The 20,743-nt window shown below is 39.6% G+C and overlaps 1 protein-coding gene across 3 annotated transcripts in view; it reads right to left on the reverse strand.

Moving 5' to 3' along the window:
• Nucleotides 1–20,743, reverse strand: part of LOC310717557 (cadherin-18-like) — a 49,505-nt gene that overhangs the window by 15,000 nt on the left and 13,762 nt on the right. For all 3 annotated transcript variants that reach the window (XR_014530871.1, XM_083525784.1, XM_083525785.1), the window contains 2 exons: nucleotides 7,074–7,368; nucleotides 3,938–4,057 (listed from right to left, as the gene is read on the reverse strand). Coding sequence is in view for 2 of the 3 variants with exons in the window: in XM_083525784.1 (XP_083381910.1) it covers nucleotides 3,938–4,057; nucleotides 7,074–7,368 (415 nt within the window). In the remaining variant the exon portion in view is untranslated. The remainder of the gene's footprint in view (nucleotides 1–3,937; nucleotides 4,058–7,073; nucleotides 7,369–20,743) is intronic.

Raw genomic sequence — 20,743 nt, forward strand, 5'->3', positions numbered from 1 at the left:
TGGGTTCATTCCCAGAGAGAACGTCACACACACACTTCACCTCACACATCGTCTGCAGATCGCACCTGCCAGCTCGTGGCCTCTCAGCTGGACACCGAGCCACTGAGGAGCCAAACCTTCACGTTAAACAGGCCCTCGGTGTGTTGTGGCTACAGGCACCGAGCGACGAGAGAAAACGAGGTCGGACAGCGAAGGCGGAACGGCCCGGGAACTTCTCTCACAGCTTCTGAAAAGCTCTCCATGTGTGACGCTGTCGAGGCGAGTTAGCTAATAACACCGGGGGAATAAGTGGGGGGTAAGGAGGCAGGGCTGGGGGGAGAGGGTGCCTCTCCTCGGTTCATACACAAATAAAAATGATCCTTCGTTAGTTTGAGTTCTTCTGCAAACAGTCAGCACAACTTTGGAGACACACATCTGTATAATAATAATAATAATAATTATAATAATTATAATAATAATATATATATATATATATACTGTATATATATAAAACATACATTTAAAACACAAGCAATAAAAAAACTAGAAATGTTAATAAGTGCAGTGTAGCATGAAGCTCGGGATCCCATACAGTAGGTGCCAAAAGCTTACAAAGAAAAAACTAAGGACAATGAGGACATCGAACTAAGAGTTTAAGTATATGTTTAAACGTAGGTCAGATAAATGATCAGAGGTCGTAAGCTGTTTTCTGTAGACACATGATGCGAAAGGAGAATCCTGAGCACTCGATCAGCTTTCGTTCACTCTTTTCTTTTTATCATTCGTATTTTATATCCTGAACCTGATTCATGGCATTAAACGTGAGCACAAAAACGCACGTTTACACGTGTGACCCTGTGAACCCTCGAACCGCCTGCTGAGCATCACGTCAAACCCTGCAAATACGACACGTCGACCTCGATCCTGCACATCCTGACCTCCACCTGTCATCAGACATAAACACAGATACGGGGAGCTCTGAAGCTACGAGGGAAAAAAAAACAGCGGTGGTAAAAAATTTATATTTAATGCTTCTAGGAAGAAAATCTGCTCTCAAACTAAGAGGAAGAATTTTACTATAACTTTTATTTAAATGCACCGCAAAACATTCCATACGCTGAATAAATAAATAAATAAATAAATAAATAAATAAATAAATAAATAAATAATAATAAAAACAAAAACAAAAAAATTAATTAATTAATTAATTAATTAATTAATTAAAAAAAGTGATTTCCAAGCATAGAAATTGGAAATACAAATTTAATGTAAAATAATAATAATAATGATCATTATTATTATAAAATAAAATATAAACACTGAAACTGATGTCATGATTAGTGTATATTGGTAGAAAAATGCTGAAGATGGAGCCACCAGGTAGGAGGAAAAAAGGCCAAGGAGGAGGTTCATGGATGTGGTGAGGGATGACATGCAGGTAGTTGGTGTAAAAGAGGCAGATATAGAGGACAGGGTGGTATGAAGACGGATGATCCGCTGTGGCGACCCCTAATGGGAGCAGCCGAAAGAAGAAGAAGAAGAAGAAGAAGAAGAAGAAGAAGAAGAAGATTATTATAAAATAAAATAAATAAGTAAAATAAACCTCACAGATATTTTACAAAAAAAAAAAAAAAAGCTCCATGAAGATCTGCTTTACATGGTAACGTTGGAGTGGAAGGTCTCCTGCTACTATAAACCCTACTGAACACCTTTGGGATGAATGTGACTGCTGACTGCACCCCAGGAACCTCCTTACCTCACCTCCATGGCTCAATGGAGACTAAATGTGGAATAAGAAGCTCATAGCAATCTTATGCTCAGATGTCCACAACCTTTTGGCTATAAATTGTAATTATTACTTTCACCTTTTTCTAACTTTTACTAACACCCCTGTGGCTGAATGAGCACAGATCTCCACAAGCACACTTCAACATCTAGTGGAACATCTTCCTATCTATTGATCCAGCAAGTGTTTAGCAGATCAATAGTTTGTAATACAAATCATAGAAATGTCATGTGATACTTTTTCAGACCTGTAAGAATAAGGTTTTGTCCTAAATTCGTCCAAAACACAGTCTTTTAAAAAATATCAATACTATTATAAAATAATATTTTATAAAAAAATAATATATAATATAATATAATATAATATAATATAATATAATATAATATAATATAATATAATATAATATAATATAAGAAAAAGTTCTTCTGTCCTGTTTTATTGTTTGGTGTGTTTTATTTTAACTTGCCTTAAAACACGTAGTTACACAGTAGGTGAATAAATTCCCTTTGACGTAACACACACATAACCTTCACGCTCGACGCGGACCTTCTTCCACTGCAGGCTTCGAGCAGTCACGCTTTTTCTCCTTGGTGGCTTTGAGCGGAGAGCGATATCATTCTCTCTGAGATATCTCAGGAATTTTATATAACACACCTTTATGGCCAGGTTCAGGTCCAGTTCAACATATAATCACTGCTCGGTCTGTTTCTCGCTCATGCAACACCATCCATCTCTTTTTCTCTCTGTGTTTTTACACACACACACACACACACACACACACACACACACACACACACACACACACACACACACACACACACACACACACACACACACACACACACACACACACACACATGCAATCCATCCACTTTATGCACTCGAAGGCCTGTACAGACGTTTACCGGGATGCTTTGCCCACAAAGACAAGGCAACAAAAGAGGCATTGTGGTAAAGGGAGGGAAGAAGGGAAGGAGGGAAAGAGGGAAGGAGGGAGCACTCCGCGGCTCGTCTCATTTCTGTGGAAGCGCAGAACAGGCTGACTGAAAGGCCCTCCACAATAAGAGAGGACGTCAATTACAGTCTGCAGAGGCCGGCACAATAACCTGCACAATAAGAAGGTTGTTTAATAGGCTCCCTGATGCTCTGCTCTTAAAGGGTCTGCTGCAGTGGACTGACTCACACTCTCTCTCTCTCTCTCTCTCTCTCTCTCTCTCTCTCTCTCTCTCTCTCTCTCTCTTTCTCTCTCACTGATTACTTGCCAACACAACCTGATTTTTATGAGAAATGCCGTCGTGTATCATCTTAGCGAACGAGTCCAACAGTTGACTCTTCGCCATTTTAGGAAGCAGGAAGTGAACACGAGGGACATCGAAAAAACAACACAGGAGATTAATAGAACAGAAATAAACCTGGATGAGCGAAGAACAAGTGCAGTGAGATAATATACAGGGGGTCTTTAATGCACTACCCGATTCAGGTACAGAGATCATGTGATAGGACAGGTGAGGGTGCAGTGGCTGATGGGAAACGTATTCTAGAGCCATAATCCTGGCAGGTACACAATTTAGAGGAGAATAATGAAAAATATTGAGTCTGTCTGTCTGTCTGTCTGTCTGTCTGTCTGTCTGTCTGTCTGTCTGTCTGTCTAACACACTTTTTGATTTCTCCTCATTCTGATGAGCTCTTGATTTCGTGTCACATAAATATAAAATTTTTATAGTTTAAATGACCAAATAAATTCTATTTGTGTGTTTTGGCTAATATTAAACATGTACATGAAGAAATGTATGAGACACACAGCCACTTTTTTCATTCAGATGAAAACAGTAGAAAAGTCGACACTCGTATTCTTTGTACTGCAAACGTTTGTAGCCTTTTAACTAAAGCAGACACGTGGCATCTTTCCTTCCTGAGTGCCTGGCGATAACCTTAAACCCCCCCCCCCCCACACACACACACACAAACACACACACAAGTTTTCGTTTTGTCTCTCAGACAAGTGATGTGTGAGAGGATGATATTGAGGCTGAGCTGCTCGGCTCCCTGTAGAAGGCAGTATAATGGGGGAGAGAGTGATGAGTGTGTGTAAATAGCAGCATTGGGGAGCAGAAGAAGAAGAAGAAGAAGAAGACGAAGAAGAAGAAGAAGCCATGCTCTGATTTTGCTCACCGGTTTTGGGGTCAATGCTGAAATATGACTGGCCCTGCAGGACGCTGTAGACGATCCTGGCACTGTTGCCGTACGTGGGGTCGTCGGCGTCCGTGGCAGTGATCTGGATAACCGACGTTCCTGTATGGAAGCAGAAAGAGCACAAAGACGTTTGAGTGGGTTTAATTCATGCAAATCACAGAGGACCTGCTCTGATAGGAATCACCTCTCTAGGTCTAATCATGAACCTGCCCCAGATTCCAGTACCATGATTAAGACGCCTCTCCTTCAGGGTTTAGTCTCCAGATTGTTTTGACTCTCTTTGCCTTATATGGAGTTTTGTGGGTGTGGCTTAATGTTAAAGGTTTAAATTATATTAATCAAACATGTTATATCATGTAATTAGGTGGAGAGAAAGACAAAGGACTGGAATATATGGAACAGCAAACATGAGAGGATGTGTGTGGTGCAGGGTGACGCTTATTAACCCTAAACGTCTGTCTGTCTGTCTGTCTGTCTGTCTGTCTGTCTGTCTGTCTGTCTGTCTGTCTGTCTATCTATCTATCTATCTATCTATCTATCTATCTATCTATCTATCTATCTATCTATCTATCTATCTATCTATCTATCTATCTATCCTAACTTCTATCTTCTATCCTCCAAACCCCTTTTCTCCTGCAGTGTGGTTTTCTGATAGAGGCTCTCCACCACTCTCACGTTCAATAAACCAAATGTTGACACAGAAGAGACAAATTTTTCTGGCAGTTGGAGAGTTTCAGAGCTGGTGACCGGGTGATTATAAGTTTAAACCCAGACCTCCCAAAGCGCTGCTGTAGGATCGAGTGAAGCCTTTAACCCTCAGCTTAACTGCTCAAGGAGCGCTGTACCGCAGCCGAGTCTGCACTCTGAACTCCACTTCCTTCCAGGAGGAAAAACAGACCATTTCCTCTCGGGGATTACTCTAGCATATAAAAACATGCAGGCCTTTTTATTTAGTCGACTGCTCCTGCTCCTGCTCCAGCTCCTGCTGAGTCTTTCGGCCGGGGAGAGTTCCATCAACACAAACAAATCATTTCATCCATCAGCGTCGTGCGTTGCAGCGGGAGAACTCCATCTGTAGCACTTCTGTATTTCCTTTCATAATTTATTCATTTATTTTTCCTCTGTGTGTGTGTGTGTGTGTGTGTGTGTGTGTGTGTGTGAGTGTGTGAGGTAAATCGAGTTGTGAAGTAGGCAGTTCAATCGGAGTCCTCTGATATGTGTGTGTATGTGTGTGTGTGTGTGTGTGTGTGTGTGTGTGTGTGTGTGTGTGTGTGCACCGGGGTGGTGGTGAGGAATTGATCACTTCTAGCCTGAGCTCTGCTAATCGATTGCAAGAGGGAGGAAAAGGTCTGTGCACAATTAGCGTTTTCCTAACACATTCCCGCAGAGTTATTTATCAGCCGGGCTGGACAGCGCCTGCCGAGGCGAAAAGCAGGTAAGTGTTGTGTTTTGCTCAGCTTTTACACAGCAGCCGATTTCCAGAAGCCGGGAAACGGTCCAAGGAATCACGCTCCAGTATCATGGAGTCAGCACAAATGTTACTAAAAGTTTTTTTAGCATGTGAAATGTGGTGTATACGGGGCCGATCCTGCGCCGCGATGCTGAAACAACAGTTTTTGCTCCTCCGGCTGAAGCTGTTTAAAATGCCGGATGCTCTCTGGAGGCTTTCTGTAACCACGCCAAGATCTCATAAATTGTAGCTGCAAACAAGCGAGACATCGTGGAAGACCCGGGATGCTGCAGCGCTCCATCACAAACTGATGACTGAGCTAATAAAGCCATGAGCAGCTCACACACCACACACCACCCTGATTCCAGATATGGATTTTATTTTGTGAATAGTGGATTGTGATTGGCTGGAAGGAGTTCAGGTATGAATAGTGGATTGTGATTGGCTGGAAGGAGTTCAGGTGTAAATAGTGGATTGTGATTGGCTGGAAGGAGTTCAGGTGTGAATAGTGGATTGTGATTGGCTGGAAGGAGTTCAGGTGTGAATAGTGGATTGTGATTGGCTGGAAGGAGTTCAGGTGTGAATAGTGAATTGTGATTGGCTGGAAGGAGTCCAGGTGTGAATAGTGGATTGTGATTGGCTGGAAGGATTTCAGGTGTGAATAGTGAATTGTGATTGGCTGGAAGGAGTTCAGGTGTGAATAGTGAATTGTGATTGGCTGCAAGGAGTTCAGGTGTGAATAGTGAATTGTGATTGGCTGGAAGGAGTTCAGGTGTAAATAGTGGATTGTGATTGGCTGGAAGGAGTTCAGGTGTGAATAGTGGATTGTGATTGGCTGGAAGGAGTTCAGGTGTAAATAGTGGATTGTGATTGGCTGGAAGGAGTTCAGGTGTGAATAGTGGATCGTGATTGGCTGGAAGGAGTTCAGGTGTAAATAGTGGATTGTGATTGGCTGGAAGGAGTTCAGGTGTGAATAGTGGATTGTGATTGGCTGAAAGGAGTTCAGGTGTGAATAGTGGATTGTGATTGGCTGGAAGGAGTTCAGGTGTGAATAGTGAATTGTGATTGGCTGGAAGGAGTTCAGGTGTGAATAGAAGATTGTGATTGGCTGCAAGGAGTTCAGGTGTGAATAGTGAATTGTGATTGGCTGGAAGGAGTCCAGGTGTGAATAGTGGATTGTGATTGGCTGGAAGGAGTTCAGGTGTGAATAGAGGATTGTGATTGGCTGCAAGGAGTTCAGGTGCGAGTTCAGAGTGTTGGTTGTTTGTGTTCGTTAGTTGAATCTAAATGAAGGTGGTGTTTATAAACAACTGTAACCATAGAAACATCCAGTTGTAGATGTAACAAATCGTATATAAACTTCCAGTTGCACCTCACACCTTCACCTGTATCATCACTTGAGCTTGAGCTCTTAAGCTGAAAGAAGTTTCTGCCTCAGTGAAATTTACAGTTTCAACACATTTTCCTGGAGATTTCGTGTGAAGTCCAGAATAAATCATCTTTCGAAAACAGCTTCTGGGTTTTTTTCTGAGTATGAAGCAACGCCTCTGTTTTTTTTTAGACCTCACTAGTGTTTAATTTTTTATTTCTTCTATTCTCTTTCAACCACACACACACACACACACACACACACACACACACACACACACACACACACACACTCACCAATGTCGGCCATCTCAGGGACGGAGGCAGCGAACGGGCCGTTGGGAAAGGTAGGAGCATTGTCGTTCACATCCTGAACCTTGATGATGAACTCGGACTCAGGTTCCACGGTGTGATGTGTGACGCTGTGGATGGCACGAGCATGGAGGACGTAGTGGTTCTTCTTCTCGCGGTCCAAGCTCTTGGTGGCATGAATATCTCCTGTGGACTCATTAATACTGAAGATGGTACCGGCGCCTTCTCCGGAGAGTAGATACAGGATCGAGCCGTCACCTTTATCTGAGTTGGAGTGCAGCTGGAGAAGGACGAAGAAAATAAATGAGTCTGTAACAAGTTGCATCATCATGCAGCATAGAACTTAAATGTAAGGTGAAGGAGAAAACGCTTCCGGATTTGCAGTAAAAAACTGCACTCCTGTCAGAGTTAAAAAAAACAATCAGCTCCTCCGAACCAATCAGAATATAAATCAGATATAAAAAGTTCTGTATATTATTTATTTGATCTTCTCAGCCTGGTCTTCACAAAGCTGCTCATGGATATAAATACAAACCAAATTCCACAAAAGTCAGGACACTGCGTGAAAGTAAATAAAAACAGAATGCAATGATTCAAAATCTCATAAACAAATATTTAATTTTACAAAGAAAACATATCAGTAAACTGAGGAAATGTACCATTTTAAGTAAAAAAAAAAAGGTCATTTAAATTTGATGGAAAAGTGCGTGTTAAAATGAAAACAAATAAAGAAACATTTTGCGACTAATGAGGTTAATGACAGCAGGTCAGACGATTGAGTATAAAAAGTGTATCTAAGAGATGCAGAGTCTCTGAGAAGTAAAGATGGGCGGAGCTTCACCAATCACAAACAAATTTCAGAATAATGTTTTTTAACTTTAAATTGCAAAACAGTTGAATATCAAATCATTTACAGAACAAAATATCTTCAAAAGTTTCAAAGAATCTGGTGAAATCTTTGTGCACAAGGGACACAGGGGAAATCGATATCGGATGGTCGTGATCTTTGGGCCCTCAGGAGGCACAGCATTTAAAACACAATAAGACATGATTAATGTTTCTGTAAATCTGGAAATCACTGCATTCTCTCAATAACACCTCCAGAAATCATTGTCTGTGAACACAGTTTGCAGTGTCATTCACAAATGCTCTACCATGCAAAAAAAAAAAAAAAAAAAAAAAAAAAAAAGTAGTTATGTTTGAACATGATCCAGAAATGCCACCATCCTCTCTGGACCAAAACTCATTCAAAATGTACTGAGGCAACCTGGAAAACTGCTCGGTGGCCAGACGAATCAAAATTTTAATTTCTTTTTGGACACCACGTCCTCCGGACTAAAGAGGAGTGGGACTATCTGGCTTTTTATCAGCGCTCAGTTCAAAAAGCCACATCTCTGCTGGCATGGTGTTGCATTAGTGCCTGTGGAATGAGCATCAAAAGACCATCAATGCTGAACGCTAGATACAGGTTTTAGCTTCTTTTTGTTAGTGAAGGGCTTGCACTAAACGTATTCTCATCACAACGATCTGCGCTACTGTCAGAGTTAAAGAAAACCAATCAGCTCATTCTAACCAATCAGAATCCAGGATTCATATAGACATAAAAACTCTGTATATTATTATCTCCTCTGATCTTCAGAAAGCTGTCCATGAAAATAAATAAATAAAGAACTGAGACGACGATGACTGACACTGATGTTAATCCTCCACATGCTCCAGCTTGTGCGTGAAGTCTGACGTTACGTGAAAACCTTTTTGTCACGGATTTGTTAAATTATAAAAGAAATGCTCGAGGGAACAGTAGCAGCCGCTGTACTCAAACCTCCCTTTCTTTTAAACAGAAATCTTTACACAATACCGAGCGATTATTCCTCATTTAGCACGATGTGAACTGAGCTGGCTTTTTGAGAAAACTCTTACACACTGCTTTTACCCGCGTTCGCATGCTTTAATTGTTGTTAATTGAGTAAGATAAGTGTGTAGCGCCGCTGATTTACAATGCCGGGGCTCCGGGAATAAAACCCTAACCACAAAAACGACTGAAAATGTGCAAGCTGGAGCAGAACATTTCTGTTTCACTTCTCCATTCAGTTCAGACACAGAACTTACACATGGTTTATATATCACGTGTCTGAACATAAATTATTTTCTTTTTCATGAATCATGCAAAGTAGTGATGTTGGTGAGGTGAGGAGGCCTGGGGTGCGTTCAGCCTTCACATTCATTCATGTTCAATAGGGTTTAATAGCAGGAGATCTTCCCTCCAACCAATGGAAAGCCATGGAACAGGTTTGGAGGGAAAATTTCATGCTGCATCCAAAGACAAAATATAATTGTATATCTCCAAAGAACCACCTATGACTGGGGAAAAAAACATGTTGTATAATATATATACAAATACCTACTAATTGTCTAATATATTTACATTATTAAATACAAACTTATTTATTTATTTATTTATTTATTTATTTATTTATTTATCTATTTATTTTTAAAAATTTCAGCGCAAAGAGACACAACATCTGTTTATACATTCGATACAAAACCTCTGACTTAAATATACTCCCTAATCAGAAGGGAAAAGAAAGAAAGAAAGAAAGAAAGAAAGAAAGAAAGAAAGAAAGAAAGAAAGAAAGAAAGAAAGAAAGAAAGAAAGAAAGAAAGAAAGAAAGAAAGATCAGCAAGTTCTTCATGGCAATAACAGATCAAAATATCTTTAAAAATTATCTTCCAATTCTACAGAAACTATTTACACTAGAAAAGGAAATTGGACGCAATCTCCAAAAAACTAAACATAAAATATTGTTTCTATAAAAAAAAAAAAAAAAAACCAAAACAAACAAAAAACTGATTTAGTTCAATAGGAGTCTTATATTAAATCCATTTAGATCAAAAGTTAACCAATACATCTTAATAGTTATTCACACAAAATGTAATTTTCTCCATAGTAAATATACTTTTCACAACTTCAATCCAATCCTGTATTTGTGGCGGATTAGATTTATAATCTAATCTAATGTATCTATCTAATCTATAATCCAGCATCTAGTAACAACTTTTTTACTTGAAGCAAGAATTCTTCTGTACACATGTACGTTCTGTATGTTCTTCTTTCCCATAAATCATATAAAGTAATTCAAAGCTGTAGTCAACTGAAATGTTAAAAATCTTCTCTAATACATTATTTATATCTTCCCGAAACCCCCTGATATCAGGGCATCCACAAAATATGTGAAAGTGGTTTGCATCTTGTGAGCCACAACGTCTCCAACAATTTGAGTTGCATAGAAATGTTTATTTTTTTCTGTTTCAGAGTAAAGAAAACCCGGACAGTATTCCCAATGATTTCCAGATTTTCTATAATATGCTCTTTTTATGTCACACTACATAAAGTGATAAATAAATAAAACATTCAGTGTTACGATGTCATGGCAACAGACCGAAGGACGGAGAAGCGACGACCCGACGTTAAACTTTTTATCCATTTAAAGTTACACTGAATGTCCTTGAAACGGGTTTTTAAACATCTACTCTTACTTCTGTTACAGTCGTTCCTTAAATTCTTTCTTTCTCATAAAAAATTGCTTGTATTTGTATGTTAAATATCAGAATAAATACAGTTTAATCTCTGACTGTTACCGAACACTAACACTGGAGACTCCTTCCTTTTAATTATTAAATAAACGTGTCCTTACAGAAAACTTACATACAAATGTAAAGTACTATATTTGTTGCTATTGAAATGCAAACATATAAACCTGCACTCTTGATCAACAGCTTCTGACCAATCAGGATTGAGCTCTGAATATAAACAGGATCCACTGGATATTTCTGTGTGATGTTTTTTTTTCAGTCTTAGTAGCAATTTTTGTTCCACCAACTTTCTCCATCCAAATGCTCTCGCTTCTAAATTCCCTCTCACAACTCCGCCAGCGTTAGCGTTAGCGTCAGCGTTAGCGTCTTTTGGACTCGGGTGAAACAGTGAGTGCAGACACTCGGCTCCTGTGACATTTGGAGGAGAAAACCTTTGGTGCCCAGGTGAAAAGTAGAGCTGAATATGAAACACGAGCGACGAGGGAAAGGAGCGTGGACCGATTTACGCCGTCGTCATCTCACCGCCAAGACGCGTTATATTTCCCAAAACGCTAAACATGGAACTGCTTTAATCACCACTGCTCCAAGTTCACCCAAAGTGGTGTTGAGAGAAATACAGGTCAGAGCACAGAATACAAACTATATATATATAGTCTTTCATCTTCCTTTTATTTCTATGCAACAAACTCTTAAAAAAGTAAAAAACACAGTAATCGGACAGATAATGAGTGGATGAAAGTTCTGTGAAAGCTGGAAAGCTGTTCTTCATGCTAAGGGAAAAATTTTCTATGAAAATAAAGTGGAACATCTGGACGTTTATAGATTTAGTTTGGTCAAAGTAAATCTTTATACCGTTATATTACTTTGTTTGTTGGATAGAAACAAAAGGAACATTAAACACTTCTTAATTATAGGAACAGAAGTTTGTAGACACCATTTCGAAACATCCCATTCCATATTTAGTCTCCATTTGCTGTTATAATAACCTCCACTCTTCTGGGAAGATGTTTCACTAGATTTTGTGGAGATTTGTGCAGATTCGTTCAACCGAACGTGCAGTCGGCGTTTACATTCATCCCCAAGGCGTTCAGTACGGCTCTGTAGCAGGAGATCTTTCACTTCAACCCATGGAAAGCATAGGAAATCTTCATGGAGCTGGAGAAAGCACAGCTGGTTGCGCTCCTGTGAGCCATGAACTATGCTTTGCTGTAGCTAAGATTTTTCTTTTGTCTAAATGAGAATTTGATTTTAATATGACGTTGTGTACGCTGATATACGACCCTTGTTTACTTGTTTATCTCCCATCTCTTATAGCAAATCCATTTGCATAAATCCAGATTCATTTTATTCAACATCAGACAGAAACGTATTACTGTGATGGTGACATTAGAGAAACACACAGCCTGTGGCCTGCAACAGTGTGTGTGTGTGTGTGTGTGTGTGTGTGTGTGTGTGTGTGTGTGTGTGAAAGTGCCATTTGCATTTCTTTTGCCTTTATCCACTTCCTCATCAGTAATAAGTGGTTATGAATCTTTTATGCAGATTGTAAACGAATAATAACACGCCTCTATTCTGCGTCTCTACGCGAGGAAATCGAGCAGCCGAGATTTTTCAAATATCCGCCGATCCGTAACGACAGAGCGTCAACGCGCAAAATTCTGCAACAATCTATAATTACAGTAAACACATTTACAGCTAAGCAGCTCCGTGCCAACAACAAGCCCGAGGGCAAACAGGAAGCTAAAAGGAAGAGTGAAGCGCTCCAGAGACGTGATCATTTTCAGGTTACTTATCAGATGATCCATGCTGCCGTTTCATTCGCTAATCATCGCTACAGAGGGCGTGGAACGATCTCGATCCAAACAAGCCTAATAAAACAATCTGCCTGAGCAAGGGGGAAAACAATATAATAACTTGGCGTGCTGAACAGGCTGATAGTAAAACAACACACACACACACACACACACACACACACACACACACACACACACACACACACACACACACACACACACAGAGAGTGCATCTGTAGAACTTGGCTACTCCTAAATTCTCACAACGGAGAGCAATTAGTCAGGACGACATTGACCTTCTAAAGTTCCTCCCTGTGGCAACGAGGAACATTCACCTTCACGCAGACGTGTGTGAGGTCAACGCCTGCCTTCTCTTTCCTCCTGCAGATCCCACACGGTGCACAGGGAATAGTAAAGCATTTCACACACACACACACACACACACACACACACACACACACACACACACACACACACACACACCAAAAACTGGAACATGTGCAGAAAATAAGGATGACTTGTACACAAACCGCGAGTCCCCTATTTACGACCCCAGGCGTCTCCTTTGGATCTGATGTGAGGTAACAGATTCTGTCACGTCTCTCATGGAGAAAACGTGTGAGAGTGGGGTAATAATACCAGATGTCTTCCTCACGTGTTTCTGATCATGTGAGTGATATGCGACGATTGTGTGAAATAAACATGTGAAGGTGCATTTCAATATTTGTACAGTGAACACGTGTAAACACGTGATCTGTAAACAATGTGCGATCACACGTGAGAAAATGTGTCCGATGATGAAAAATTAAAAAATTAAACGATGGCATTATGTGAAGACGAGTGTAAATGATTGAATCATGTAAAATAGGGAAGGTAATCATGTGTAATAAATAGATGAATAAATGTATAATTAATGACTGACTGACTGAATAAATAAATAAATTATTAAATAAATTATTAATAAATGAACAATTAGATCAATTAATGAACAAATTAATGAAGAAATAAATTAATAATTATAGTTAATTATTGAATATATGAATGAATAAAATAACAAAAAAATGAATAAATGAATAAATTATTAATTGAAAAAACATTTGACCTGAATGAATGAATAATAAACAAATAAATAAATGAATAAATGAATAAATTAATGAATGACAGGTTATAAGTGATTTGGGTGATGTATAAAATAGTTATATATATTTTCGATATAATGATTCATTGTAAATAAACAAATAAACTTTAAAATCATGTGATATGTGAATTGTTTGGAACAATAATGAATGAATAAGTGACACAAAAATAATAAGTTTTAAAAAAATATCTGAATTATGTAGAAAAAAATCAAAAGATTAATAAAAAAATTTTCTTAGAAGTAAAAATCATGTGGAAATAAATGACTGAAGAGAAAGTCATGTGAATGAACATGAAAAACAAAACCTGTTTTAAAAAAAGTGAAAGATCTGAGTCTGAAAATCGCACCAGGAAATTTGATAAATTAGATAAAAAATCTAAAGAAAGAAATAAGTTCCGTATTCAACAAATTGTCTCCTTAAGCAAATACATTATTAAAGTTTCATAAACATGAAATTAATCATCTAATGAGAACAAAATCATGTTTACCATAGGAACAGGTGACTAATTATTAAATCATAGTTACATTATTAAAAAAGCTACATCCTTGTTAGCACTGATCGCTACACTAGAGCTAGCATAAAAACGTAATAGCTTCTATGTGCAGTCATCAGTATAAGTGTTAATGATTGGAAAATAATGGTTTTATTGTAGAATTGTTGTGCTGTGAATGTAAACCAGTGATGTGTAGGAATGTAATTAAATCCTTCGCTAATCAATGTTAAATATAGCATTCGAGCATTCTCTATTTTCACTGTATAAATGTATTTACAGAGACACATAGAAGTGCATTTTTAACACTGTGTGTGTGTGTGTGTGTGTGTGTGTGTGTGTGTGTTTGTGAGTGTGTGTGAAACTGAAACTGTTGAAATGATATAACAATCGTCTTTTTAACGAGTCCTCACTTGGCTAGAAACATCGATCCCGTCCTGACAGTTCCCGTTAAACGGCGTATCAATATTCATAGCGTGCGCTGAGGAACTTCAAGGATCCGAGTGTTTCCTTTCATCTACCTCTTTTTTCTTCTCAAACAAGAAACAGAGTGCCGTCCAAGAACCTGAGCTCTGGCTACTGCGATAAGAGGCAGGAGAAAGGAAACGCTTCAATTATCCTCTACCCCGTCCACACCACAAAAGCCTCCTGATTAGATCAAGATTCGGATGCTGGATCCGCTGACCGCAAATTACAGCGCCGTCTGGCACGAAAGGTCAATTTTACACTGCTGCGAGACGCCGAGCTGGAAGGCGCGAACATCGCTGATAGCAGGGAGAAAAGAAAAAGTGCACGGTTTCGAAGAATTTTTATCTGGGCTTCAGACTTCAGCCTCAGTGGTTGATTGGCATCTCTCAGGTGGTGAGAACAACCTGCAGCACATCTTCATCCTCTTCACATGTCTAATTTACATCTAATGTATGTGGATTATATGATGGTGTAACCTGCCACGTGTACTGTTTGTTGCTGAATACTGTGACAGCCACGCCTCCTTTACTGTGACTTACACAGAGGCCACACCTCCTTTGTAATGGACTCAGAGGCCACACCTCCTTCACTGTAACTGACACAGAAGTCAGACCTCATTCACTGTGATTGACAGAAGCCACACCTCCTCCACTCTGACTGACACAGAAGCCACACCTCCTTAATTGTGACTAACACAGAAGCCACACCTCCTTCATTGTAAGGAAAAACATAGGCCACATCTAATTAATTGTGATTGACACCGAAGCCACACCCACATGATATTGACCTACACACAGAAGCCACACCTCTTTTACTTGGATGAACAGGTATAGAGGCCACGCCTCCTTCATTTGCATATATATATATATATATATAAATAACGTTAACGAACTCTGCGATTGTGATTAACCCGGGGAAAACACTGTTACCGTCACCATCGTGTATTTCATGAAACAGGAAGTGACGAATTCTGAACAGGAAGTGATGCTGTTTCGAGGAAAATGTTTGCTGCAACAATAAAGTTTTCTTCTTTTACCCTAAACGTTCGTTACGTTTTTCAATCCCTGTAACGTTTCTAACGAACTCTGATCCCTGAACCTAGATCAGCTACGGTGTGGAAAAGTCACGCAGCGACGCTCACACTTTATCCATCACGTATTTGATTTAGAAGTAATGTAGAAATGTCACTAATTGGCAGACGGAACATGGACATCTGTGCGATCTGGACTCGATAAGTGAAAACACGAGAATCATTTGAGCTGAAGCAGATGGTCAGTGAGCTGCTGCTGTTATGCTGAGATGAAAATTAGAGCAGAATCTTTTTCTCTCCTTTTTTTTTTTCACCTCAGCTGCAGCTCTTCAGCGCAAACCGGCTTTCTTTCTGGCCTTATTCGCTCGCTCGAGCTGCCAGACTGTTACCAAGGAGATTCAATCGAGAGAAACGCAGCATATTGCTAAGAGCAAAGCTTAAGCAGTTTGTTTCTGTGTGCACGCTAGTGCCAATAAGATGAAAAGGCGATCTATTTGTTAACGTCTTTGCCGTACAGGAAATTGTGGAAACGTGAAAACAGATTCACCCGCGTTCTTCTTTTCTTTTTTGTTAAGAACGAGAGAGAAAACGCAGCTAAAATCGGAGTTGGACGGCTTCCACGGCGCGCGCCGCTGCGGCTCGGGTGATGGAGTAGAAATCAAAGGCCTGACAGAGCGAGTCCCTCAGGAGCATTAGTGTTACTCTGCCCTTGAGCAAGGCACTTAGCCGACAATCCCACCGCACACACTCGCTAACAAACGTGTAGCGCAGACAGCTTGCTGATAACAGTGTTGGATCATGTCGCACACGTGTGTGTGTGTTTATCTTTTCAGGTTGACGCACTGAACAAATAATCTAACAGGAAGCTCTTCCTGTAACCCAGTGTCTGCTATCTCACACGTGCCTCGTCAATTACTAAATCACAGCTGATGTTACAGCAGGAAGTGAATATTTTAAACACGTGTGTGTGTGTGTGTGTGTGTGTGTGTGTGTGTGTGTGTGTGTGTGTGTGTTTATCACATCCTCCTACACATATCCGTGAGAGATTTCTGGAAAAGATAAAGTGGAATAAAAAATATATGATAAATTATTCATGATGCGTTTTTTTCAGCGATGAATAAATAATGAGCCGGATTCTGTAGAGTTTTAAAAAATGTTAAGGGTTTAAAATGATACGATTAAAAACATCTGATGTGAAAAAAATATATAAATAAAGCAGAGGCCACGCCTTTTTTTTCAGAGACCGACAAATACAAAAGCCACGCCTCGTTTATTGTGACTGACACCGTAGCCACACCCCCTTTGTCATGACATCGCAATGCCGTTATGTCTCATTGAAATGAAGTAGATGTCATGAAAGTCATCATTGTTCGATTTTGTCTTCATTTTCATTTTTTGAGAAAACGAGAGCTGCTCTAACATCAGGCATGAACAGCAAGTCACTTGTTCCATGGATGTTCCTTAAAATTAAACGCAACTCCAAATAGGTAAAATGAATGTTTCCCTAATGACTCGTCCCCTGCTGGTCCTCAGGACAGAGACGTTCCTGCTCAGCCGTGTCTGAAAATAAAGCGTGAGAGCTCCAGACTGCTGGCTGCACTTTATCTGCAGCTCTTTCTGCCATGTTTTGATGATTCTCTCGGTGTTCGGCGTCTAACCTACAAAACAAGACTCCCGAGACAATTTCTCATTTTTGACGTGACACACTTTCATGCCGACATCTTCGATTTGAGGTCAGACGTGTTTTTAGCGCATAGCCAACCCTCGTCTGGTAGCCCTGTCTCGTCTCGTCTCAGTCTGTCTGTTCCTGAGACCACTGAGGTGTGTGTGTGTGTGTGTGTGTGTGTGTGTGTGTGTGTGTGTGTGTGTGTGTGTGTGTGCCATTTGATTGATTGAAGACAGAAACAAGGCGGAGACTCAGACCTTTACGCTGCATGGTCTCTGAAGTTCTGTCTCTCCGTATCGGTGTAGACACATCTACATCTCAGTGGCTTCTTTTTTCTCATCTCTGTCTCTGTTGCTCTGATCTAAATCTCTATCTCCATCTATCCATCTTTATCTCCATCTCTATCTCTCCATCTCTATATCCATCTATCGATCTTTATATCCATCTCTCTATCTCAATCTCCATCTCTATATCCATCTCATCACTTTCTCCATCTCTATCTCTCCATCTTTATATCCATCTCCATCTCTATATCCATCTCTCCATCTCTATCTCTCCATCTTTATCTCCATCTCTATCTCTCCATCTCTATCTCCATCTATCCATCTTTATCTCCATCTCTATATCCATCTATCGATCTTTATATCCATGTCTCTATCTCAATCTCCATCTTTATATCCATCTCATCACTTTCTCCATCTCTATCTCTCAATCTTTATATCCATCTCCATCTGTATATCCATCTCTCCATCTCTATCTCTCCATCTTTATATCCATCTCCATCTCTATATCCATATCTCCATCTCTATCTCTCCATCTTTATCCCCATCTATCCATCTCTCTATCTCAATCTCCATCTCTCCATCTCTATCTTTAACTCCATCTATCCATCTTTATCTCCATCTCTATCTCTCCATCTCTATATCCATCTCTCCATCTCTATCTCTCCATCTTTATCTCCATCTATCCATCTCTCTATCTCAATCTCCATCTCTATATCCATCTCATCACTTTCTCCATCTCTATCTCTCCATCTTTATATCCATCTCCATCTCTATATCAATCTCTCCATTTCTATCTCTCCATCTTTATCTCTCCATCTCTATATCCGTCTCTCCATCTCTATCTCTCCATCTTTATCTCCATCTATCCATCTCTATATCCATCTCTCTATCTCTATATCCATCTCTTCATCACTTTCTCTATCTCTTTCTCTCCATCTTTAGCTTCATCTCCATCTCTCCATCTCTATCTATCTATCTATCTATCTATCTATCTATCTATCTATCTATCTATCTATCTATCTATCTATCTATCTATCTATCTATCTATCTACATCTCTGAATCCATGTCTTCTTCTCTATCTCCATCTCTCCATCTTTTTATCTATATCTCCATCTCTCTCTCCATCTCTATGGGCACAATAAAGCAGAGTGGGGCGGGGCAGGGCGGGGCGGGGTAGAGTGGGGTACACATGTCCTCGCCCATTTCCTGTCCCTCTCTTATGGCTTTTAAAAAGCAGATAGTGATCCATATGAATTTCTCAGAGAGAAGCTGAATGCTGAATGGTGAAGCCACTGATGGATCCTGCGCTGATGACTAATCAGTAATCTCACATGCAGGTTGTTCAACATCCCACAAACCCAAATCTAAATAAACGAGGTCATCTATTTTAACTACTTAACATTTTTGAGCAAGAAAAAAAAAATATGAACACAACCTTCTAAAAAAATAAATAAAATGTTTGTGAATATTTTTGGTAAAGTTTATAAACAGCAGCCTGAGCGGCGAGTTCCTCATAAATCACCAGGCTCGGGCTGTAAATCTACCAGCGTCCTTCTTTTAATTATCACAGCGGGATTCGTTGTTATGTACAAGCTTTTTATGAGCCAGCGAGAGAAATAAACAAATTAAAATGACCAGATTTGTTATCTCCACTCATAACCTCCTGTTCTGTGGTGTACACAAAAAAAAAACTAATGACCCAATTTTCTGAAAGAATGTCGAATATAGTGTAATATACGAGAGAAAAAAAACACAAAACACGCTGTTAAAAAAAAACAGGAATTAATCTCCAAGCGTGTGTTTACTCTCCTGTTCCAGGACAAGGACATTAGCGAGGACATCAACGGAAATGTAACCAGCACTCCGTAAGAAGCTTCACGTCAACACACAGGCAAAGACGCTGCATTATAATGAGTTCTGAAAAAAATGGGAACATGTAAAAATATCCTCAGTGACATTAAGGGCAGTTCACTTACAAAAAAAACCAGATGTTTGAGCTTGATCCAGCTGTGCCTGCATCAGGATGTAATACAGCAAACAGCACTGAACAATACGGAATCAATATACTGTATATACGAATGAGTTACGATCCGAACGAGCGTTCGTACCATGAATCCATCTCATAATGACGTAAAAGCTAAAAATAACTATCAAATAAACAATTAAATATATAAAAAAATCTAAATACTGTATACAATATTTTGTGTTAAGTACCGTAATTTCCGGACTATAAAATGAATTTTATGAATATTTTTATTTCGAACATAAATAAGCCGCATCAGTCTACAGTGATGAACTTTACACAGGCTTTAACGAAAGACACGTTACACACGGTGTAACGGGTGAAATATTTTGAGCTTCCTTTAGGAGCAGAGCGGTATTTTGGGAATAGCCTGCCACTGCATTTTCGATATTACTGCATGTGTGGAGACTGAGGAATATGTCCTTATTATTTTCCGATGTTCATTTCTAAGTTTCTTTGACTAACCCGTAACGCTGTTGCCAAGAAAAATAAAAAAGCACGAGTTTTGGAAACCTGTCTGTGTTTATATATAATTTCTGTTGTAACTGGAGTTAGCGAGCTCTCCCTTCACCCAGACTCAACACGCTACAACGGCTTGTATCTAAACAGCAGCCGACCAAGAAAGTCATTGTTCACTGTCTTCCTCCTTCCTTTCACAACTATTTCTCTCGTCGTGCGTTTAAAAAAAAACGTTTTTTCTCCCGATGCTGTGCAGCTCAGAACACAGGTGAGGTGCGTTTTTTCGTTTCCGTTCAGAAACTATGTTGTGGGGTCCAGTTTTTTGGCTTGAAGTTTGTGAAACCGGGAAAAACCCAGGAAAAATTCATAAATAAGCCGCTTCGTTGTTTATGCCGCGGGGTTCAAAACGTAGGAAAAAAGTAGCGGCTTATATTTCGGAAAATACGGTAATAAAAAAAGAATAAAAATGATATAAAAAAGCCCAGGTCCAGTACGCATCATGTGGGCTCATGGGAAGCTCGCGGCGGCTCTCCTCCGTTTAGAATGTTTGACTTCAAGGACAGGTTTGTTCGTATCAGCGAAAGTTGGGAAATTAAAGTCTGAACGTATAAACTAGTGTCGTCACGACAACAACATTTTGACTTCGATACGATACCTAAATTAAATACAATGATACAATACCAAATCAAAACTATCACAAAAATAAAA

Source organism: Silurus aristotelis, assembly GCF_946808225.1.
Source record: "Silurus aristotelis genome assembly, chromosome: 22".
Taxonomy (NCBI): Eukaryota; Metazoa; Chordata; class Actinopteri; order Siluriformes; family Siluridae; genus Silurus; species Silurus aristotelis.